The sequence below is a fragment of the Lipophrys pholis genome (assembly GCF_963383615.2).
Source record: "Lipophrys pholis genome assembly, chromosome: 1".
NCBI classification, from domain to species: Eukaryota; Metazoa; Chordata; class Actinopteri; order Blenniiformes; family Blenniidae; genus Lipophrys; species Lipophrys pholis.
Genome location: NC_137635.1, coordinates 27,285,170 through 27,309,729, shown reverse-complemented (window position 1 = coordinate 27,309,729; position 24,560 = coordinate 27,285,170). Strand labels below are relative to the sequence as shown.

At 41.2% G+C, this 24,560-nt stretch overlaps 1 protein-coding gene across 1 annotated transcript; it reads left to right on the top strand.

Moving 5' to 3' along the window:
• The first annotated feature begins 4,005 nt into the window (after positions 1-4,005).
• klhl24a (kelch-like family member 24a) lies at positions 4,006-21,723 on the top strand. Its single transcript, XM_080463625.1, has 8 exons — positions 4,006-4,215; positions 5,430-5,535; positions 5,618-6,462; positions 8,719-8,903; positions 11,875-11,993; positions 18,741-18,929; positions 19,755-19,943; positions 20,019-21,723. Exons 2-8 carry the CDS (start codon positions 5,461-5,463, stop codon positions 20,217-20,219), a joined length of 1,803 nt encoding a protein of 600 aa, XP_080319751.1. The 5' UTR covers positions 4,006-4,215; positions 5,430-5,460; the 3' UTR covers positions 20,220-21,723.
• Positions 21,724-24,560: the final 2,837 nt, after the last annotated feature.

Here is a 24,560-nt window from a genome sequence, read left to right as displayed (position 1 = left end):
ATGTGCGCAAAACTGAGCAGGCACCACGTTCCAACGTCTGTGGGTGTGCAAGGACCCTTTTAATGCTGTTTGCAGTTTTATTTCGTGTTTACTTCAGAAGGTGAATACCACAGCAGAAGATTTGATTTCAAGCACAAAGTTGCTCAGACTGTGGTAGGCGGATATTCCCATCACACTGGGTTGTGTCATCACTTTTCCAGGATTCTGATTGGCTTTCATGGCTTCATGCTTCTCGTTACACTGCCCCCTATAGGTTAGCATGCTCACTGTAGCTCTGAACCACATGTATATGTGGGTCCCTGTCAATGAAGATTTATTTGTAAACGTGGAGGGGGAAATATCCGTTTCTGTAAAAGCCTGGGTACGTGTAAACTGGATGTTAACAATCAATAGTTTTTGTGCTTGTAAACTTTACTGCTTGGGCTTTTTGTTGATTTGTTTGTTTTGTTGTTTCTATAATCATTGTGTTGACGGTGTAGGCTACTGAAAATCAAATGTATGTGATATCAGACCATCTTTTTTAAATTTTTCAAGCAAGGGGCAGATAAATATGAGAAATATTTTGTTCTTGCTACCCATTTCCAATCAGGGAGGTGTTGGCTTACAATGTAAATTGCATTAGTGTACAAATTCTGCAGTCACCTTTATGAAAGGAACAAAATAAATAAATAAATAAAGAAATATACATACATGTGACTGTGTGTGGTTTGCCTGCCTCACCCATAGTATACTGGGATTGGCTCCAGTGCCCCACTACACTGAACAGGATAACAATATAGCAGATGGATGGATGAATGGATGGATGGATGGATGGATGGATGGATGGATGGATGGATGGATGGATGGATGGATGGAAGTTTTTATAAATATAAAAACAAAAGCAAAACACTACTGAATAAAATCTTCTCCTAGTACAAAACTGACAACATACTCTGGGGACATTTTGAAGGAGATTTCAAGGGTTGAATTTCACAGTTTTTAAAGTCATGTCATTTAAAAAAAAAAACAACAACAGTTTTTGTGTTTTTTAATAAAATCATCAACTGACCAAAACCACACGTGTCTAAATGAGAAATATCATCCAGTGTGACAGCGCTATTTAAGACAAAGCCTGATAAACAAGCCCATCGTTTGTTTTATGGAAGTTATTAAAAATATAAGTGTTTTTTTTTGTAGTTTGCCCAATGAAAGCAACAATAATGTGAAATTGTGCACTAACTTGGAAGTCACGTGTTTTTCCAAGTGAGAGGGACATAAAACATCCATGTGGATGTAAATGTCTCAGGAATTTGAAGCATGTTTCTGTAATAGAATATAGACTTGAACAGAAATACTTCATTCATCTTCTAAAAAAATATTGAAATCCTATATAAAGTATTTTCATGTGCCCTGTGACTGCAATTAGTTTGAAAAAATAAGAAAGAAATGAAGACGTTAGCAAAAAGAGTACCTTCCTCTTTGTCAAATGTGTCATTATAGACAATGAAAGAAGGTGAAATTAGTGTCTTAAGTATTAAATAAACTCTTCCTGATCTATCAGACTTGTCTTTAGGTTGTGTTCTCTGAATTGAATTGAATTGAATTGAATTGAATTGAATTGAATTGAATTGAATTGAATTGAATTGAATTGAATTGAATACCCTTTCATTTCCTTCCTTTTAATTCTTTCTAATTGGATTTAAATATAATCTTCTTTTTATTTCTTTATATTGCCGTCCATATTGCTTGTCTGATTATGGCTTGTACAGTAAAAATGAAGTTAAATATTTAAATCGAAATGTATTGGGATTTGCTTCTCTCTTCTGTTTTCTACACTACAATACACTACACACACACACACACACACACACACACACACACACACACACACATATAGTATTCCAGTGTTTTTTCTTGTTCTAAATATTTTATACGTGTACACTGAGGAAATGCTTTTGTAATGACCACTGAAACATCCATCCAATCTGTCATCTTAATCTGTTTTGTTAATTTTGAATGAAATTCCACTGAGTCTGGCTTTAAACATAAAGATGCTCACCCACCTGTGTGGAGGCCTTGTTTTTTTCACAATTTGTACACTCCAAAGAAGAAAAAAGCAGGACATTGTGATCTGCTTTAATAACCAATGACCAAAGCACTTAACTCTGTTTGCATTGTTTCAAAATGGATGTGTAGATAGATCATTAACTTGGACTTGATAGCTGTACATGAGTGGTGTTGAGGCAGCATGGCTGCACTGACATGTTTCTGCTGCATTGTTTGCAACAGGTTCGCCAGCCGAACGGTAGAGGGACTCATCTGTCTGTCCTCTGAGCTCTGCTTCTTCCTGCAGCTAACTCTACAGCAGGGGTGTTTGCTTAGTGTTAAAACATGTGGCCTGGAAGTGTGAGTGTCTTTTAGATTGTAAAAAAAGAAAGAAAAAGAAACACTCACTGTCTGCCTGTGTGTACTGTGCATAGATCCATGAAAAAATACTGCACTTAAGGTTGTTTGTTAATTCTATTGTAACTACAAATCTCTGATGGTGATTTGTACCATGATGCATTATTACACTCATTTACCTACTTTACACAAAAATGTTTGTAGTCTACTTTAACACGGACAATGTCTATCTTCTGTGAGGTCTTCTCTGATTGCATGGTTTAAAGTACTAGAATTGTAGGTATCTAGAGTCAAAACAAGCCTGCGTGCAGTATTATCACTCATTCAGGCGGGTTTTGAATTGTACTATCAACCGTTCAAATTATTATGTACATTACTGCTGATCGTAGAGACAAAAGCAACCTTGCTATACCTGCATCACAACATGTGTACCACTAACCCTTCAATGATAAAGTGACCATATTAGGTACGTTTCTCATTTCTTTCTGCTGCTTTCCAACTAAGAACAATTAGCTAATAACAACCATGGGAAATACTAAAATATAGTAGTGTTACACATTGGAAGAGGTCCTGGAATTAGTAATTAATTTGTTAAATTAAAGAAAAACACTGCTGTTTTAAATATTTCATATAATGACAAGGCCACATTGCTTTTGGAAAAGTTCATCTTACTTGAAGTGAGCGTCACTGGATTAATGCTACATGAAGATTCAGAATAGACATAAATCAAGTGACACATTTGTCTGCAGGTTTACAAAACGTTGCTGCGATCCATCTTTAGACAATACCAATGTGTAATAAGATATTCAGTGAGGGGAAAAATTATAAATATATAAAATATATTATAAATCATTCATTTATCGAGAGTCAAGACATTTATGTTAATTTGCTACGTTTATGACTTCTAAAAAGCCTTGTTTACAAATGTAATAGTTAAATTAAATAAGTGAGTGCCCGATAACAAGTTATGAAGTTTTGCGTGTGTCGGTGTGTAGGTCCCAGTGTGTGTTGTAATCACTCAGGTATATTGTTCACGTGGTGCTGTCTTTAAATGAAGCACGTGTCTCGAGACTTGCGGTGGGCTTTCTGAGAACAAAGTGGGAGCTCTGGGAAATATTTTGCAACCTGGTGAGGAAGTTGTGACATCCTTTGTTCAAACCAGGCGCCTCCTTCCTCCTCACGGGCAAAATAAAGCTGCGTTTTATCCACTTTTGTCTCTGATACAGACACACATGCTCACATTGCACTTTTTATTATACATCTATGAACACGACCATGCCGCTGTAATATTTACGTATCTTAATACGCATTTGTGACGTTTTTTACGACCCATCTTTAAAAAACAGCGTTGTGATAACTCTTTAGCGACAAGTAAGTTAAAGAAACGTCAAAAAGGTTGGTATTTCGCGCGTTTTATGAAAAGAGTCGTGAACTTTTTCTTCGGCTAAAAGTTTGTTTGCAAACAAAGAGGAGCCACGTGGAGAGCCACGGCTCTTGGGAGTTGTAGTTTTATGAATGAGGAAGTCAGAGCTGCAGCGAGCTGGTATAACTACATTACCCAAGATGCAGCGGGGTGACGGGCAGCCCACTGACAGCTATAAATGGACTCTGTGTTTACAGTCTGCAGATACTTGGAGGTCTTTGTTTTCTCAACAAGTCAAAATGTACCGACTGTGTTTCAGCCTCTCAAAACGCTTCATATCCATTCTGGGGATGAAATTATAAGAGATATTGTTTTTTTTTTTCTTAGGACACAGACTTATTTTGAGTTTTTTGTGTTTTGTTTTGTTACTCACTTGAAGAGGAAACTCCATCTGGAAACTTCTGCACCAGGTCTGTCTTTGTTATTGTCGATATGACAGTGATCTATTTTAGTTTTATTTGATTCTTTAAGTCTTTGGTGTGAATTTGGTAAAGTCAAGCTGGAGTTTTGTCTATTTTTTTCTGAGTTTTTTTTTTTTTTTTAAAAGCTTATCTAAAGGTCAGCGGTCGACACGATGCAAAAATCCTTTGTTATTGAACCGGAGCGAAAACTCATGAGTATTTGGCCTCTTTTATGCTTCATGTGTTTGTTTTTTGTTTTGTCTTAGTTTGTTCCATGTAACTAATAAAGTATTGAAAGTGTGAAGTACTTACATTTCCATTTTTTGTTGTTTCGACATTTGCCAACAGTAAGCTGCCTGCTTTTATAAAGAGTACGTTTTCTAATGTTTATTTGATTAGCTGTATTTGCTTAAGATGAGAAAATTAGAAGTATAATTGTTTGTTTGAGCTGTTCGTCTTGCAGTAAATGTGTCTCCGTCATATGGAGAAAGCAAGCTGTCCTCTGCTCTACAGGACTTCTTCGTTCCAACACACGTGGATGTGTTGAGTTAAAAATAACCAGAGATAGATCAACTCAGGGCAGACTTCCTGGCAACTTTAACACCGTTGCCAGGAGTCCTCATGTTTTCATTATTCCCATTGTCTCCGTGTTCATCCCTGCAGATGTATTTCATGCATACATGTTTTGTGTTTTGGTAGAAGTTGCATTTTGTTTTGTTTTTAGGAGATAAGTGTTTAAAAAAAAAAATATAGAAAACTGTTCCTTGAGGTTATCAGGAGCCCTGACTTTGGATTTGTCAGATAGTATCCCTGCCCCCATTCTCTTTCAAAACAAACCTGACTGACATGTAGGCTGGCCTTCAAACCGTTGCTCAACCTCAGTCCCGCCTCTGTCTCTTTGTCATCTTTCCCCTCTTGAGCGCCATTGAGCCACAGGCTACAACTGTTTCCTGGTAGGTACTGATGATCTGCCAGGAGGAAGTGGCACGCAGATTCAGCTCACAGTTGTTTTCTCAATCTGTGATGATTTAAGGCCAATCACTGGACCCCATGGGTTTTAAGAAACCCGTTTGCACATGTTTTCTCCCTCTGTACAACTTTGCTTTGTTGTGAATGTTCTCAATTTGTACTATCCTCCCCTCCCACCATGATGATGATATTATGAAGTCAGGTTTTTGAGGAACATTTCTAATGTTATGGTATCATTTCCTTTCCATCTTCAGGTCATTTGGAAGTTTCAAGAAGGTGGCAGCCATGGTGTTGATTCTTGGTAGAAGGATGAACAGGGAGGACTCTGGGATCAGAGACTCACCAGCTGTCAAACGCAAGGTGCAGCAAACAAACCCATCTCCACACCGTACATTATATGCCATCTCCTTAAAGTCGTCAATTCATGTTGTGCTCTCCTCAGGTGTTTGAGGTGGAGTCCAAAACTCTGGCTTGCCAGGACGTCTTGGACTTCTGCTCCGGCTCCTCACACTCTGACGGCATCCTGCAGGTCTTCAATGAGTTCCGCGACTGTCGCCTTTTCACAGACGTTGTCATTAGTGTACAAGGTCGAGAGTTCCCCTGCCACCGCATGGTGCTGTCCGCCTGTTCCTCCTATTTCAGAGCCATGTTCTGCAATGACCATCGTGAGAGCCGAGAGATGCTGGTTGAGATCAATGGCATCCTGGCCGAGGCGATGGACTCCTTCCTCACCTACGTTTACACCGGCAAGGCCAAGATCACCACTGAGAATGTCCAGTTTCTGTTCGAGACCTCCAGCCTCTTCCAGATCAGCACACTGCGTGACGCGTGTGCCAAGTTCCTGGAGGACCAGCTGGACCCCTGCAACTGCCTGGGCATCCAGCGCTTTGCCGACGCTCATTCTCTAAAGCAGCTGGCCAGCCGCTGCCGCAGTTACGCCCTGGCGAACTTCTCAGAAGTGGCTCAACACGAGGAGTTCCTGGACCTGCGTACAGAGGAGCTGGAAGAATACATCAACAGTGACGAACTGTCCATCGGTAAGGAGGAGGTGGTGTTTGAGGCCGTGATGCGATGGGTGTACCACGGTGTGGAGCACAGGAGGCCCATTCTGAAGGCACTCCTGCAGCACGTCCGCTTGCCCCTGCTGCACCCCAACTACTTTGTTCAGACGGTTGAGGGAGACCAGCTGATCCAGAACGCCCCCGAATGCTACCAGCTGCTCCATGAGGCCCGGCGTTACCATGTGCTCGGAAACGAGATGATGTCTCCCAGAACTCGACCACGCAGGTGAGTGAAACAGAAACTTTTCATGTGAGAGGAATCTACCATTTGATGAGTCCCTTCGCAGCTCACATTGCACAGGCTTTGTCTCACATGTTGTTACATGAAGAAATTGTTTATTTTTAGATTAAAATGCTATTAAAGGCATAACTCTTCCTGTTTTAGATGCTTTTAAATATCTGGGAAGTCTACTGCTGTTGTAACATCTGGATTTGCATAACTTTAATTAATCTGACACTTACAATAACATAGTGTGTTTTGATTAAGTGATTAATAGTTTATCCTCCAGATATTCAGTTCACATAGATTTTTCCTGCTGCAGTGAAGCTCTGTGACGCCCCCCACAGGAAGCCCGCCGTACACTTTGAAAACCGCTGGCTTAGAGTGTATTTACTGCCATGACGCATTAAAAGTAGACTCTCATTTTCTTTGTGCATTGTTTGATTAAAATACTTAGTCGTCAGTGATGACAGATATCATTGTAAAGAAGTCCAACACCTTGGCTCGCAGTCAGACTCTGCTGATCCTCCGGGATAGCTGGAGGTTACAGTTTGTGTCTGAACCGGGTGCACTCTGCTGTGTTATTGTTGTGTGAGCATGTGCGTGAGTGAGACAGGGAGCGTTATTGTGCCAAGCAGACAAGTGTGTCATTGACTACGCTTTGTTTTGTAGCCCCATTTTGAACTGGAAATGATAATGATGGAGGAAAAACAAGTTCGTACACAGACTGCGTTGCTGAAAAGGAAAAAAAAACATGTGATGCAAGAATGTGCAATCTTGAAATGTTGAGTCTTGTTGTCGTACCTGCACTCAAACTCATCTCCGTGTGTTTAGGTTTCCCTGGAAGTGCTCACATCGTTCTTATTTATCTCTCTGTGTGTGTGTGTGTGTGTGTGTGTGTGTGTGTGTGTGTGTGTGTGTGTGTGTGTGTGTGTGTGTGTGTGTGTGTGTGTGTGTGTGTGTGTGTGTGTGTGTGTGTGTGTGTGTGTGTGTGTGTGTGTGTGTGTGTGTGTGTGTGGAAATAAAGGACAAAAGCCGGTGCTGAGAGAAACCTCATGAAAAAACCCAGAGGGTGCTCTGCTGTGTGACTAACAAGCAGAGCAGCTGCTTTAGTTCTAGGACCTGATGAGAGGGTTAAAGTAGGAGCAGTGGCTGTGGCATGGCTGTGCACCATGTGCTTCGTGGGTATTGTCTGTATCCAGGCAGATCTGTTCATATCAGTGAGCCAATCAGGCAGCTGTTCTCCACACTGTTGACTCCATTTGCGCCGAGAGCCAAACCTTTTCTTGCTCAAATCACATGCCTGATTCCCAGGTTTGCCTGTCTTCTCAGGGGAAGACGCTTGCATGTAAGCCCGTACCTAAAACTATTCAAAAGTTCTGCATATACACGAGGTAAACAGGGATAAATGCAAGATTACATTTTTTTATTTTATTTTTATTTTATAGCACTGTATTAATCCCCAAGGGGAAATTAATACCGATTGACCCATCGGTAGCAGCTGCACAGAGCTGGGGGGGGGGGGGGGGGGGGGGGGGGAGTGCATGTTTTGGGGAATGTGGGAGGAAACCGGAGTACCCAGAGGAAACTCACGCACACTCAGGGAGAACATGCCAACTCCACACAGAAAGGCCTCGGGCTGGATTTGAACCCAGACAAGAGCACTAACCACTGCGCCACCCTGCAGAGCTGAATATTTGCTTGTATAGTTTATTAAAAGTATCTGGATGGAATACCTTGTACAATAAGACAAAAGCTGCAGTTCATTAGCTCCTCCACAGAAAATGTGGTCATATCTCTTGTTTGCTTCACGAAATAATGAAGGAAAACCTTGAGATTATGAAAACAGAGCTTGAGTGGAGCCCGGAGTACGTTTCTGTTGTGTCATAGTGTCACAGTTTAAATTCAAACTCAATATTCTTTTGTAAAACACCAACACGTCCTCACATTTCTGCATGGAAAGCTTTGTCAGCGTGGAAAATTCTATTTGAGCGTAGCCCCAAGTGTGTTTCTGTTCTGCTCCTGCCATTGTGAACTAAACCTTGTTATGATGATTAATTAAAATGTTTCTGTGGTTTTACCCACATTTCTACCATCTGTCATCAGAAGTCCCTCTATTGTTGTATCAGTGTGAAGACCAACAGAAATATAGTTTTACAAAAGTCTGTAATCTGCCTTTTTCGTCCAGGGTATTTTCTTGATTTGTTTGTGATTTTTATAATTGCTTCAGGTGTGTCTTCATGTCTCATCCTCTGTCCTCAGGTCGACCGGCTTCTCTGAGGTGATTGTGGTGGTGGGGGGCTGTGAGCGGGTGGGGGGCTTCAACCTGCCCTACACTGAATGCTACGATCCAGTCACAGGAGAATGGAAATCTCTGGCCAAACTACCCGAGTTCACCAAGTCCGAGTACGCTGTCTGCGCACTCCGCAATGATATCCTGGTGTCAGGTAAGATCTGCTGCGAATGCTCCTTCAAAATCAGTGCACAGCACTGGTCATCTGAGGTTACCAGCGTTTGCAACACATTTCTGTGTGTGTGTGTGTGTGTGTGTGTGTGTGTGTGTGTGTGTGTGTGTGTGTGTGTGTGTGTGTGTGTGAGGACTTAAGAAGTAAAGAGATTTGATAGTCTTGTCTCACAGATTACTGGTGTGATTCGGTCTATTCTGGGATTGTTAGGAATACTTTCTCCTCTACTTCGCTCCATCTCTTCTCATAGTGGAGAGGCAGTAAAGGCTGCTGTGGCCCTGTGTTATTTTTACATCCGCAGCCAGTTTGAGATGAAGGAAAATATGAGAGCAACATCTGGATGCACTCTCCAGGCACGATGTTGTGAGTCTCCGTCATTGGCCCGCTCTGCGCTTCTCTCATTTCCTATTGGCGTTTCAGCCAGGTCGTCACCTTCACGTTGGCTCAGCACATTTTTTTGGGAATTTCCTTTCAGGAAAGGATGTAACCGGAGCTTTCAACTCCAGACTGTTGCTGTATGTTGTCTCTTGTTTAAAGCCAGTGTGAACCTGAGGTAATGTGGACATCACAACTCGTGGCAATAATGCTGCTTTTTGTAATTTAACTGGAACCAAATGTGCTGTAAGCCTCCCCTGGTTCACAAAACAACATTCAAATGACCTCACTCACTTTAGTGAGCTCACAGGGAAAGGAGCTGCCAGACTCAAATATGCTGCATTCTAGATGCAATTTAAAAAAAACAAAAAAAAAAACAGGTCAGTTATGACGACTGTGTCTATTTTCTTTGTGAAGTGCATGCTTGGATGTTTCATGTTCAGACACACTTTATACAAACTGCACAGCATTAATGTACAAAACAGCAGTTGAACCATAAAAAGAAAAAAGATCAGAATTCCAAAAGGTTTTTACCCGTCAGCAAGACTGTGCAGTGTTCTTTTATTGTGCCAAGTCCTTACGTACCAACGAGCGCCGCCTGAATGAGTCAACATGCTCCTTCCCCCACCCCACTCTGCCTGACACGCACTACCATGGAATCAACAGATCACAATCTAGAATGTGACAAGTCTCCTTTTTTAAACTTTTCTAACGTCTCACCCTCTTCGGATCACTGTCCTGCACATGTCTATATATGTTGCCCCTCCACTCTCTGGGAGCTGTTTCAGGTACCCGACTTAGCCTCCAGTGTTGAGCATAGCTGCAGTCAGCAAAAGTCCCAAATAGGACGTGGCTCAACTCATCCATCCATCTTCTTTTTTCTAGATCAGATAGCAGGGAGCTGACATTGTGAGTCATGCCTGACATAAAGAGAACCAGATCAATAATTAACCTAACTGAAATGTTATTGGAATCCAGAGGACCTGCGTGCTCATGGAGAACATGGAGACTCCACACAGAGTAGCACGATGCTCTCTGGCCTGCAGACCTTTGGTTTATGTGAGAAGGAAAAGCTGCTGTTGCATGACAGAAGATTTTAGGTCATGTTCAGGAGTTGCCACCTTGTACAAGAGAATTTTACAACACTGAACAAGGTAATTGGAGTTCGTAGTAAAACTGTCAGAAAACTGTAGCATGAATTTTTGTTGGGTCCTCCCAGTGTTTCGCGTTGTTCTTACTTAACAATAGTTATTACCTTGTCTATCTGCACCACCAGCTCCAGTGGGAGTGAAAAGGCCCCCTCCTCAAAGAAGCTCTGCTTTTTAACAAGACTGTCTTTGAAGTAGTGCGTGCGCCCTCAACATGCTTCTGACATGCAAATCTTCAACAACAAACCTCGGGGGCAGCAGACTGTCTGGCTCTCTCTCTCTCCAGCAGCTTATTAACCACACACAAGCTGCCACCGTCGTCTTTGTGTCTGTGTGCTGCCGTGTATTTCAACATGACTGAGCATTCATTCCTCTCAGCAGTTTGGATTGGATTGATGTTATTTCATGACTCTAATATATTCTCATACCTGTATTTCAGAGAGTTTACACTCTGATTCTATAATAGTTAGGTTAAGCAGCTTACCTTTTAATTTACTCCACATGACAACCCATAGAAAACACCCCTGAGAACATCATAGAGCGTTTTAGGGGATGAAACTCTCTCATATGATTTAGTTGAAGACACAAATGTTCTGTGAATATTCATCATCTGATTTTTTTAATGACTGACATCACCAACATGTGATCAATTAAAGTCCCTGTGTGAAATAACATTGTTGGTGAACCTTTGGTTTATTTGCGTCACTTGCTGCTCTCACCTATGATACAATATGTTTTTGTGCTTGTGTGTGGGTGTGTGTGTGGGTGTGTGCGTGTGCGTGTGCGTGTGTGTGTGTAGGAAAATCTTTTTATTGATTAGTTTTTAGTTTAAAACAATCACAAAAACTAGTTATTTAGAAATTGAACTGTAGTTGGGATTAGCTTCAGGTTTGATGTTTTCATGGTTAGATAAGAGTAATTCTATAGGTGTGTGTGTGTCGGGGGGGGGGGGGGGGGGGCATGTTAGGGCTTGTTAAAAATGTGCGTGTGGGTCGCACAGTAACCCAGGTAACTGACTGCTGTTGTTCAGAGAGCACGTGAGGAAAGTGTTTGTACAGTATTAGCGACTAATACCTCTCACGATGTAACTCTGCTTGATCTTCCATTTTTGTGTGTGTTTTTTTTAAAATTCAGAAATAAATGGTTATTCGGCACCTGTGCACACATCTTAAAAAGTTGTTTGCATGCGGCTGTCTTTTGTTTTCCCAGTAAACTCAACAGGACTGTGCACAGGTCAAAGTCAGATTGGAGTTTCAACCTTCGCCCAGTTAGAAGAAGAAAGTTCACATAAACTTAAACGGCTTCCTGTCCACTTTAAAAGCCATATGAGAATCATCAGCAATAAAACACCAGTACTAATAGTGTTTTCCTAGTATTTATTCATTGTTGAGTGTTTCTGAAGTATCAGTCCCTGTGTGTTTTCTCCTCAGGCGGCCGTATCAACAGCAGAGATGTGTGGATGTACAACTCGCAGCTCAACCTATGGATCAGAGTTGCTTCTCTCAACAAAGGCCGCTGGCGACACAAGATGGGTGTCCTGCTGGGAAAGGTAAGCAGGGACGTCTCAGGACTTTAGATTTTATCCATGACACCAAAACAACACAACATCAGACTTACTCATACACTTGAAAATTCTCTTCCTGAATAAGAGCCGTCACACGACACAAATATTTCCTTCTGGTGGAGGTTTTACACAGAATGTGTTCTGTTACCTGTATGTAAAAGCAAAGATCTGGCTCCAGTTTGCTGATGACATTTAAGTGAGTTACTGTCTGCATGTAAACTGATCACTAATCCCGGCCACTGAGCTGTTACTATTTACACTCTTTCATAGAGAGCAGGTGGACATTCTCGTTTGAGAGCATCCAGAGTTTAATGGATGTGTGCCAGCACCTCACACTTCCAAGTAAAAGACTGAGCTTCCTCCCAGCAGCCGGTATCAGGCATCACATGCCTCTCTGATAAATCATATACTCTCAAAGTGTCCATACACAGCTGAGACGCAGATTGACCTGAAATCGCACGTTAGCTTTATGTACACTCAATATTTATGTATTTATGTATAAAGACAGATCCTAAGTCTGTCCATGTGTAGCATCAGATTAAAGCACGATATTCCTAACCTGTGAAACATTCATAGCCACCGGTTCTGGATTCAGCTCAGGCAAGGAAGCTTCAGTTAAAGAGTAGATGTAGAAGGAAACTCTGTGCTTCATATGTCAACAGTGCAGCTTATGAGCATTCAAACACAGCGCTGAAAGAAATCAATATATATGTATATTTTATTCAATATAAGAAGTTATGTAAAGTGTTTAATTTAAGCTTAGGGTGGTTTTCTCCTTTCCAAACCTGTTTTCTCCAGTAATTTCCTATATGCGATTTATAATTATATACTATATAATGTAAATATATCACAAACGAGATACTTTAAAATCTTTTCCATTTTAAAAGGGGTAGGGATTGAACAGTTTGTACTTTTCAGACACTGAATGGAAAATACATTTTACAGGTTTATTTCTTCTGTTTTGGTTTGTCAACTGTCCCAGTTCTAATTTTTCAACCAAAAATGTTTAAAATAAAGTATTTGTTTGCAGTGTCACAGCTAAATGTTGGTTTGAACTATCTGACCTTTCTTGTTAGCTGTATATTTGTTTTTATGAACGTTTTCTGGGCCTGAACGATTCAAGTTGTTGACACCTAAATGGAAAACTTTGAGTACTGGTAACACACGTTGCTCATGAATTATCTCTGAATTATCTGTATTAAAACTGTATTATTTGTCATTAATGTTGCATTAATCAATCACAGTTTAACATCAGTCACAAACACAAACCAGCGATCGTGTGAACATTTGAATAGAAGCATGACAACAATGGAAAAAACATTACAAGTGACTAATTGAAAACGCCTGAAGCACAGCTATATTTGCTCTTTGAGTCACTGCTCAGGGTGGAGATCTTCTTCTCGGCTCAGGAGCAAACATCCTGGTCCTGGTTTTACGTTTTCACACCGTTTCTGTAACGTGTGTTTGTGTGTGTGCGTATGTGCGTGCGTGCGTGCGTGTGTTGCCTTATCATGTGAAAAACACACGTGTGCATTTGATCTACTTTCCAGAGCAGCAATGCTTCCTACAGTAACACTGTCTGTAAAAATCAGTAATTAAAGGTAAAAGGTAAAAACAAGTAAACACAACTATAAAGAATGAAAGAGAACAGAATTTAGATAGAATGATCTTAAAATAGTATCAGAAACTGAAAAATTGCCTATTTTGCGCCACCATCATGTACTATAATAAGTCTTAAGGTTTATTATATTGCTTATGGTCTTCCAGCTCCTGCATTTATCTACCATTACACCAGTGGCGGCTGGTGATAAATGTCTTAGGTGAGGCTCTTCATTATTATTCAATTTCAGCCAATGTTAACTTAAATTAAATACAGTGCGTTTATAAACCACATTCCAACAACGTTGCCTTTTTTAGGTTGAGAGAGGCGTCAGTGGTGAAAGTTATTGTATTTTTAAACAGCGAGTGAATAGAGAGCACTTCTTAAGATCACTATATTATTAACATACTTCTAAACAAACACAAGCAGAAGCTTCATTTGTCCCTTTTAGAAAATGAATGTTTTGGGGCTGGTTTACTGGAAATGACAGTTGGTCTGAGTTTAGTGTAAACAAAAAAAAAAGGTATATCAGGTATATTTTCAAACAACACATTAATCCATCTTTCAATGCTTTGAAAGAGCTCTCAAAAACAGAATTGTAAAATAAACTGTAATTTTTTTAAGCTCTTAGATTATCAGTCAATAATAAATATGAGCATATCTAACAAACCTGGACACATTTGATAAATTCTCAACACATTTCTGTTTGTGTGTATTTAAAAATAACTAGAATGGAGAACGCTGGACTTGACCTGCAGCTTTTCAGACCCATTTCTCCTTTCAAATGGTAAATTAGAAGAGAGGTGACAGAGACTCACTGCTTGTTGTTTTCATCTCAACATCTTGTAGAAACACGCGAGAACAAACCAGAACGGACTTTAAGCCAAATCACTGAGCCAGGAGCGGTTTATTGGCCAACCGCCACTGCGTTACACAGCAGACTATGAAATCAGGAATGCTTACAGTACATGTGTAGGAACTCATTTACTTTTTGTGTTTCTGCTGAAATGCTCAATACTTCTGTCATTACTGTTTCTGATGATTAGATTTGAGTCGAATTTCTTAAATTGTATGTGTAAATACCAGAGGAGATCTGTGCTGTATTTGTTTGGATCTCATCAGGAACACACTTCCTCGGACTGTCCCGTACAGTCACAGTCTTATCTCAGACTGTATTTGACTTGTTTTATGTTATCCATTGAAAATGTGTGTATCTCTGCTGTGTTTTCCCCTCAGATCTCAGCTCCCCTCCTCCTCCTCCTCCTCCTCCTCCTCCTCCTCCTCCTCCTCTTTGGTCTGTCATTTCCTCTTTCACTCTGTAATTTCCCTTTTGGGAGAACAGCGCTGATACTTCGGTTGTAAACAAGCCTTCATAATAAGCACGCACGCACTGTCAGGCATTCTGTGCAAAGATTGAATGCGTCTTTTCCAATAATTTGCATATTCAGAGAATCACAGGCTTGTTTAGAGAGCAAACACACCTGTACGTGTGCAGACCTGACTCTCATCCAGGTACTCTGAGCTGTAATTCTCTGAGTTTAAACCTCTATAATGGACAGTTACAACACACACACACACACACACACACACACACACACACACACACACGTTGGTATCCTGCTGTGTATGATATCCTGTTGGTCTCGCTTACACACAGTGTACTCTAAAATAGGTCAGTGCTTGTTTTCCTCCCCCTGCTATGGCTACATGTGGTGACGGCTGTTCTCACCTATCATGTTGTATCAGCCTCTCTCTCTGTCTTACTCTGTGTTATTTCCCTGAGCTGAAGCCACTTGGCCTCTTTTTCTCTCCTCTCCTCAGGAAACACTTTATCATTCAGTTGCCTTCATCGTGGTCGTAAAAGTAGCCCAAGTGAGGTTGTTCAGCAGCTCGTGAGACTTAAGAAACATGTTTGGCTCAGTGCCAAGGTGACAGCCACACATCTGAAGTCAGTGTTAGGTACGTGGCAGCAGCATCGAGCACATGTGAAAAGTGCCTCGAGCTGGTGAGGATTGAAACTCTGCAAGGTCTCTTTAAAAGTGATCAGCGCCCGCCTCCTCTCCTCAGACTCTTCCTGCAAACTGATGTCTGGTCACTGTCAGTGGAGCATTAATAGGTCAACCACAAAACATTGTTTAAAAAAACGCCTTCATAATTCCCTCGTGTTTTCACACTTTGTTTAACCCTTTATGAGGTACTCCCTCAAATACCTTTGAGTGGAACATTTTAACTCTTGGGGCTGTTTTAAGGTTATTTCAGGGTTCAGGAGACTTTTGAAAACCATCATCAAAACTTGTTAACCCTTTATAACATACACCCCAAAAACTCAACTGTATAATTCTTATTGTATATATTTAAAGGTTAAATCTCTAACAGAGACTTTTTACAGTCACCATAGTCACAACTTAACACCATTTTCTGTCGTTTATTTGAAAGATATGGCTAAATAGGAAAATCGTAGATCGTAATGCAGTATTTGAATCAGGTCACATGTCTTAGAAGAGGCTTCATTCCTGATCCAAGTGGTTTCATCACTTCAGACTGTGGGGCATTTCTCTTACTAGATTTCTTTAAGAGTTTATAAAATCTTCTTCACTCATGTCAATCAGTCAACTGACGGACAATGTATAGTGTTAATTATAACAAAGCTGCTGTTTTAAGTGATTAAATGTGGCGTCACAGGTTTAAATACGATTGTGCACAAACTGGGACAACGAGACGAGAAAAGGAGAAAACACACCTGACACGTTTATTACAGAGGTTTGAAGCTTTGACAGTATTTACATATGATAAAACTCTGATTTTAATGTGTCACACAACCGTTTATTCATGTGCTCTGCAGTTGTCATGAACTCAGATGTGTTAGTTTGCTTTTAAAGGATTAAGTGCTGATGACACGGCGACACAGCGGTCTTGTGTTGCTTCACTGCTCTTCTCTATGATCTGCAAAAGAAAATTCTGTGTTTTAAACAGGCACGATGAACCATCCAGGTTAGAAGGTGATCGGCTCCGTTATCGACAACAACTGATAAACCAAAACCTTTGACTCTTCAGCCTTTTACACCAAAGATACAACAGAGGGGAAAGTAGATTTAAAGGCCGTCAGATAAGTTTGTAAGAAATAGAAAGTGTAGAAAAAGAGGACTTCATTCCAGAAGAAGCATTAATCAAGTTTTCTTTATCAACTTCTTCTCTCTGTCCAACATTTTTTTAAAGTGTAGAATCTATTTTCAATCTTAAAAACGGTTTTATTTGGCAGAAAACAGTTTCCCTTAACAAACACAACACAAGATGTCTTATCCAGTGTAATTCTGCCGTCATTTTCCTCCTTTTGCTTTCTCCATTTTCTTTCTTTCTTTGTCTCTTTGTGTTTGCTCTTGCCTCCATACTTTTGTGGCGAATGCAAGAGCTCTGACTCGTAAGTAACTCGTAACCAGTAGAGCTGCTTTGTGTTTATTCCTGACACGTGATGTCTCTGGAAGAATTGTTGTTGCCAAAATGAAAACGTAAGACCATTGTTTTTCAAATGTTTTCCTTCTTGATGACATTCAGAAGGGCAAAACTTTTTGTCATGCTTGATTTCTTTTCGTGTGTGTGTGTGTGTGTGTGTGTGTGTGTGTGTGTGTGTGTGTGTGTGTGTGTGTGTGTGTGTGTGTGTGTGTGTGTGTGTGTGTGTGTGTGTGTGTGTGTGTGTGTGTCTGTGTGTGTGTGTGTGTGTGTGTGTGTGTGTGGAGGGGGTTCATTAAAATTTTAACTCAACAACTTTTCTGTTTTCCCGCTCAGGGAAAGTTTTCATCACGGCAAAATTCTATAATGAATCAATGACAATGACCACCTTTCTAAACTTGTTTCTGTATCAAAATGTTTGCATTTTCTACGCTCGAATTATCTTCTGTTACAAAGATACTTGACTACACGGCATTCTTACTTGTGTTGTTTTAACAATTTAAAAGCTTATTGTATGTATTTAGCATTCAACATTTGTACATTTGACAGCAATTGAGTAAGTACACCTTAAAAAAGAAGTGTGGAGAGAAAAGTGAGGCTGGAGTCATTGTCAGTTGGGGAAATGGGGAAATGATGCTGGAGGTTTGCAGAAGTCAGTCTGCAGGGGTCCTGGTCAGTGTTTACAGACAGAGGAACAAGAGCAGGATCACAATAATGAGGATTGTTCAGCAGCGGTACGTCATCACTCTCTTAGACCTGAAAAACCGGTTCTCAAAGTCCTGACGCAGGCTCTATTGTTCATACTCAGGCAAATAAGCTGGAATACAAACATCAGTATGAGACAACACATTGATTTTGTGTCTGTGTGTGTACGCAAGCTTGCGTGCGTGTGTGTTTGTGTTAAAGCGAATCATCTCGCTCAGCTTTTATGTTTTAGTCTTGTTCAATGTAAACCAACCGTGGGTCTGATTTATTTAGGTTCTGTATGAATAATGCGGAATTACGTGCAGATATTAGTGATGTCATGCACAAACGGGAGTGTTCAGATGTAGGTTTTGCATGTTTCAGACTGTGCTTATAAAGGAACGATCAAACTGAAACGCTGTCATTTACACTGTCATGAGTTTGTGTTTACCATGAAGACATTAATCTACAATCCATAAATGTGGAATTAGAGTTGTTGGTGGAGGAAATTATCACACTGTTAAGCATATCGGACAGCTACAGCAAATAGGTTTGATAAATTTGGCCAAAGAAAAGAAGAAAAAGGAAAACAAAATGGTATGAGAGGTGATCGGTTACAATCTCAATAATGAAAGAAAATGTTTTGTGATAAAGTGTTGGCGAGCCAGCCGAGGAAATACTTCTCTGCACATTGATTTATTGACACCTACTTTTCAAACATGTTCAAAACAGGCGTAATCATAAACAACGCTGAGGTACTAATATATAGTAACTGATTAACGTAACACCTCCTCCACCAAACAGATATTCCACATTCCGCACTAAAAGGATAATACCTGTTAATTTCTGTCTGTCAGACGTGATCTTCTGTTTGTACTATTAGAAGATCAGATGTGTGTGTGCGTCATATCACTTTTAGACCCGTTTTGAAAAGAGACGGAACTTTGGAGATGTTCACCCATGTGTTTAATAATGGTGTGTTTGTGTGTGTGTGTCCTTAGGTCTATGCTGTGGGTGGTTACGATGGGCAGAGCCGGCTGAGCAGCGTGGAGTGTTACGACTCCTTCTCGAACCGCTGGACGGAGGTGGCGCCTATGAAGGAGGCGGTCAGCTCTCCAGCTGTGGCCAGCTGTGCTGGAAAGCTCTTTGTCATTGGAGGAGGGCCAGATGACGAGACCTGTTCAGACAAGGTGGGAAACAGGCTGCAGCAGTGTTTACAGCTGTTTTCAGTCATCACAGATATGCAAAGTTCACGATGGAGGACTAAACATGCAAAGATTTAATTAAGAAATACACTATTAAATAATTTCTTAAATGTGTCATTAATTAGTTAAAGATTGGAATTAAATACATAAATCTGTCATCAATTCATTAAAATACCAATACATTTTATGTAAAAAAAAATAAAAAATAATTTCACTATTTAATTAATGATGTCATGGTTGGACTGTTTCATGAATTTATTTTATCCATCAAACTCGCCCATCAAAGTCAGAAGGCAGGGCAAACGCTAATCCAGTCAAACCCATTGCTTCAATCTGAAGAGTTTTAAAACATGGTACGTTCCCTGAGGATCTGCAAGAACTTCCCAGTGAGTTGGTGAGAGATGTTTTGGTGTGTAAAATAGCTCTCACCACTGAAGACCGAGTTGTAAATAAAGCTTTGTTAAAAGTATCCAAACCAACATAGAGGTGTAACATTAGTTAGTCATGTGTTGCTACAGGTACATGTTTATGTGTGACGCCTGGGATACCCAAGCTGAATGTAACCTCACATGCAGAAATTGAGAAATAACAGTTCTACACCTGTTTACTAAGAGTAAGGAGCAGACTTTAACATATGGTGCTGCCGGAATACGTTCACCAGCTTGAAGGTCTTCTGTGAGCCTGTGCTGAAGGTCTTCTATGGGTCTGTGATGAAGGTCTTGTGCCAACAATATGGGAGATATTTTGGAAGTATGTATTGAGGTTTCCTTCACCACTGTAACACTTCACTGTGTGTAACTGCTTGTCTAGGTTCAGTGCTACGATCCAGAGGCAAACACTTGGTTACTACGAGCAAGTATCCCCATTGCAAAGCGCTGCATCACAGCCGTGTCCCTCAGCAACCTGATCTACGTTTGCGGGGGTCTCACCAAGTCCATTTTCTGCTACGACCCTGCAGAGGACTACTGGATGCATGTGGTACACACCTTCAGCAAGCAGGTAAATGGCTGAATGCATGCATAAATGCTGGTTTGAATGACCATCCAGTCTTCAACTGTTCTCCTCTGCCTGCAGGAGAGCTGTGGCATGTCCGTGTGCAACGGCAAGATCTTCATCCTCGGCGGCAGAGGGGAAAACGGCGAAGCCACAGACACCATCCTGTGTTACGACCCCTCCACCGGCATCATCACAGGAGTGGCTGCCATGCCACGACCCATCTCCTACCACGGCTGTGTCACCATCCACCGTTACAATGACAAGTACCACAGGTCATAATCATGAACGGAACGATGCTCAAGAACCACAACTCCTCACATACACAACTTACAAAGCACAGAAATAATGTTTCCTTTACCTGCAGACACAGTAACGAGCTCCTCACAGCATCATGTAGCAGTGCTCTCTGTGGTCCTGCAAATCTTCCATGTAGCTGCAGCCCCCTGTGGGAAGCCTCAGGAGTTAACCTGTACCTTATATCAGTATCAGCACAATGTTGGGAGGTTTCCATCCATTGGTCTGCTCTCCTGCTCACTCCACATGGCACAAGTGGCATTTCTTTATGTAAATACAGAGTGGGGCAAGAATTTCTTTCAGGTCTAGCGACAGCAGAGTTCACTTACCATTGAATGCCACAATTAGGTGTGTGCACAACGTTTCTACTTTTTAACTCTCCTAAAGTAAGAGTTTCACGCTTGTGCTCCAGTAAATTATCACCCTCATTCATTTAGACTCTTAACTGTTTGCTCCAGCCGCACATGAGCTGGTATTTGTCACGACTCGCTCTGTTCCTGTCAAGCAGTGCCTGCATTGGCTGCAGCCAATCAGCTCTGAACTTCCAAATGACGCTGCAGTGAGGCTTCAGGCTGGAAGCCCCACTCTATATAAAAATTGCAGAATGAATGTAGCCACAGCCTGAGCATGCACACTTAGATTTTTCCAAATGCAATACACACTGCATGGTGAGAGAGGAGCTCGGTCCATTCTAGTAACCATATGCTAGGGATTTTCCACCAAAAAGAACCAGGAGCGAGTTCAAGGCCAGTTCTTAAATGAGCACCACCAAAAAAAACGGTTGTTTTTCCATTGTCAACGGAGCCAAGTGAGAGCCACTTCATTGCGTCACTCCAAAACGTCGTACTTCATTGATTTCAACAATGCAGCGTGCATACGGGAACAAGGAGAAAGACTGTAAAAGTGGTTTGGCCTGGACCTCGGATGCAGACCAAAGAGCCAGAAAACATTGAGTCTCCTCGTCCCTCTATTGCGTTTTTTCACACGCGTCTTACTTTAGTCTGGAGCGACCTATGGAGTGACCATAGAGAAAAATAATGATGATGATAATAATAATAATTTTAATAATAATATGTGAATGAGCTTGGGGCTTATTTTTCAACATTTGGGCATTACATTGAGAATTTCTGCTCCTTTGACTTTATTTCTGGACGTGTCTGAATCAAAAGCTTCAACATGGAGGAATGGAGGTGTAGAATGATAGAACGCTGCTCTACAGCCGTTTCCAATGGCAACCTACGTAAACACTCTGATTAAAGTTCTCTTTCACATGAAGCCATTAAAAGGCTCATTTTAGGTCTAAAAACTCCAAGCTTTCATTTACAGTAGTCTGTAGTTTCTTTAGTCGTTACTGATGAACCAAAAGTCTGGCTTCAAATAGTGGGGCGTCTCATAGTGGAGCGCAGTCCAGCCTCATGCAGACCTCAGCCTTCGGTCATAACGACATACAAGACCTGGAAGTGAAGTTAGTTACAATGACGTCACCATGAAAAGCCTGAAAAAAATGACAACGGAAAACTGCTTCTAAATTATATATCTGACGCAGGTGACTTAGTGTGACAGCGCCGGAGCTCTGCAGCACAACAGTTCGAGAGCCACGGCTCCGCGATTGCAGATTAAATTATCTCGTTCCCACGTATTAATATTATTTTGTTCTCTATAACCATTCTGGGGCTCCGTGTTCACTGTAGATTTAGCGATACCTCTGTCTGGCCCCGCTCTGGGCCAGCAACGATGTGGGGCTGGCTTAGCACCCGTTTAGCCCCGGATAGGCCGGAGCTTTGGCAGTGGAAAGACAAAGAACTGGTGCTAAATCTGGCCCTGGCCCCAAACTAGAACCTGGTTCTTTCGGGTGGAAAAGCCCCCAGGTTGGATCAGGAGAACACATTCTGAAGCGACAAGACAGAGACCAATAACCCTTGACTGAAATCCTGACAAACAAATTCTTTACAATTTAGCAGAAAGCTAAATTCAGACAATAAAACAGTGCAGATAATCTTAAAGATTGAATAACATACTTTGCCTGAAGTCCTTTCTGGTGCCACCAGGTCGGGCACAGCCACACCTGACCCTAATGACTCGTCGCCTCTGTATGGATCATGGTGGTAATACGCAGGAACATCCTGAGAAGCTCCCTATTCACCCCAAAGATCTAGTCTGTCCAGCAGGCTACAGGGAAATCTTGTTTTCATATTATTTCATTTTTAAAAACACTGCTGAGCAAGGGCTAGAGAAAAGTCAAAATAGCTGAGAATGAATGACATTAGTTTAAATGGGGAAAAAAGAAACAGTCAAATTGTGAAAGAGTCAAAACTGCTACTACGGATAAACTTTCTAAAAAGGAGTAGTGGGAGTAGTGACCAGTTTGAGAGTATCTCATTGTTGAAAATACCTTAACATGGTAGTTAAAACATTTCTAAATGAAAGTCGATTGTATATAAGCTGCATGCTTTATGACTCTTCAAAATGGCCAAAGCTCTGCATATGATCGAGTTTTTTTCTCCTGATTTTAATACCAAGCTGATCATCAGTTTAAAGGGAAACTTCCCCAGCAGTGTGCTGTTATTACCATGTGGAGGCACAGTAACCCTGTGAGCTGAGACTTCCACAGAAAGGGCCAGAGAACAAAAACAGAGCCGAATGTGACCGCTCATATCAACCACACTCCATGTCAATACGTTAATACAGCATGGGTGGAGAACAATCAATAAAAGTGCCGTCCACTCGTTTTTAGCGCTTCTCCTCGAAATGGCCTGAACACTCAACCAGGTGCTCTTCCAACAAGCTGTCATAAATATGAGAACAGATAAACACTGAAGCTGCAAAAAACTATTGGAAAATCATTAGTTTTGCCCTTTTCCCTTAAATGGCTTAGTTATAATCTGGTTTGGGGTCTGTCAGCTGCAGCTGTGGAGCATGCGCAGTCTGTATGTAGTGGCTCCTTGTAGCTTTAAAATAAAGAAGTGGCTTCAATCATATGCATGTCATTCTACTCTTTCAACCTGCTCAGTGGTGATCACTGCAGTGATAATTGTGGATTATCGAACACTTGGAAGCTTATCATGCATCAAAAATATCAGAAGGGTATTGGACATTAATGAAAAGTTGGATTCAATACAGATGACTGTGTTGTATTTAGCACTATAGAAGTAGAATTTAATTTATTCATTCATACATTTTCTTCCGCTTATCCGTTTCCGGGTCGTGAGGGTTACAGTCTGAGCACCGTCACCCAGATCACAATGCACCGATTAAGAACCTTCCTGCAGGTGGTGAGCCCACGGGAAGGTGACGCCCGGCGTGGGACACAAACCCACTACCCCTGAGATTGTGAGTCTCATGCTCTACCAACTGAGCTAGCCGGGGGACATAATTTAATTTAATTTAATTTAATGCAGAGAGATTTATTTGAGTGGGGGTTAAATGTTGCAGACTCATTAACTGGCACCACTTCCCATGATTCCCCTTGTTTCCCTGCTCCACCTGTGCTGTCACATCCCCGGTTTGGAGCTTTTGAGCTTCATCGGGCTCCATTCTAATCATCATTACTGACATTTTATTTTTCTATTTGTTTAAGTTATACTTGTTTGTACTTTTTTACATTTGAATGTTGTGTTGTGTGTGTGTGGCTTCATGCTAATATTCGCTGATTGGGCTGGTGGGTATATTTGTTGACGTGGGAAGCCTTTGTGGATCAAACTCAAAGACTGCTCTGAACAAGTCGTGTGTATGTTTGGGTTTGTGTGTGAGAGATTTTTCTTTCACACTTTCCAAGTGGTTAAATCACTACGGACGTCTGATTCGAACTCTTCACGCTGATGCTGGCACCTCTCACCTGCACACTCACAGGTAAACATGGACCTCGGGGTGACCACAGATACCTCTGTGTATGTGTGTGCGTGTATGTGCGTGCGTGTATGTGTGCGTGTATGTGCGTGCGTGCACGTGTGTGTGCGTGTTCACTGGCCAGCTGGAGTGGCGTTGGTAGACTGCAGATTTAGCCGGAGCGGCTCATGGTCAGTAAAAGTCTCCTTTTACGACAGTTGGACTTGATAGACTAGAGAAATTGCTGTGAATATAAATTTAATTTGTTTTACTTGTATTTGAAAGTATCTCTTCTTGCTTGCACGTTTTGTTTTCTGTAACTAAGACATCCAATTGTGCACAGAATCCTGTTAAATGTGGAGTTTTATGACAATGATTTCCTTCTTTTTTTTTGTTCTTTTTGTGTTTTTACTGTATCAGTAAATGTTCTTTGCTTTCATGTGACATACAGAGGAGAAAGTAAAAAGCTCAACAGCTCCTGCCGTTGGTTGAACCACTGTG

Coding starts and splice junctions, on each gene's coding strand:
- klhl24a (XM_080463625.1), top strand. CDS start 5,461: ATGGTGTTGATTCTTGGTAGAAGGATGAACAGGGAGGACTCTGGGATC. Junction 18,930..19,754: donor ACGAGACCTGTTCAGACAAG/GTGGGAAACAGG, acceptor CTGCTTGTCTAG/GTTCAGTGCTACGATCCAGA. Junction 19,944..20,018: donor TACACACCTTCAGCAAGCAG/GTAAATGGCTGA, acceptor CTCTGCCTGCAG/GAGAGCTGTGGCATGTCCGT.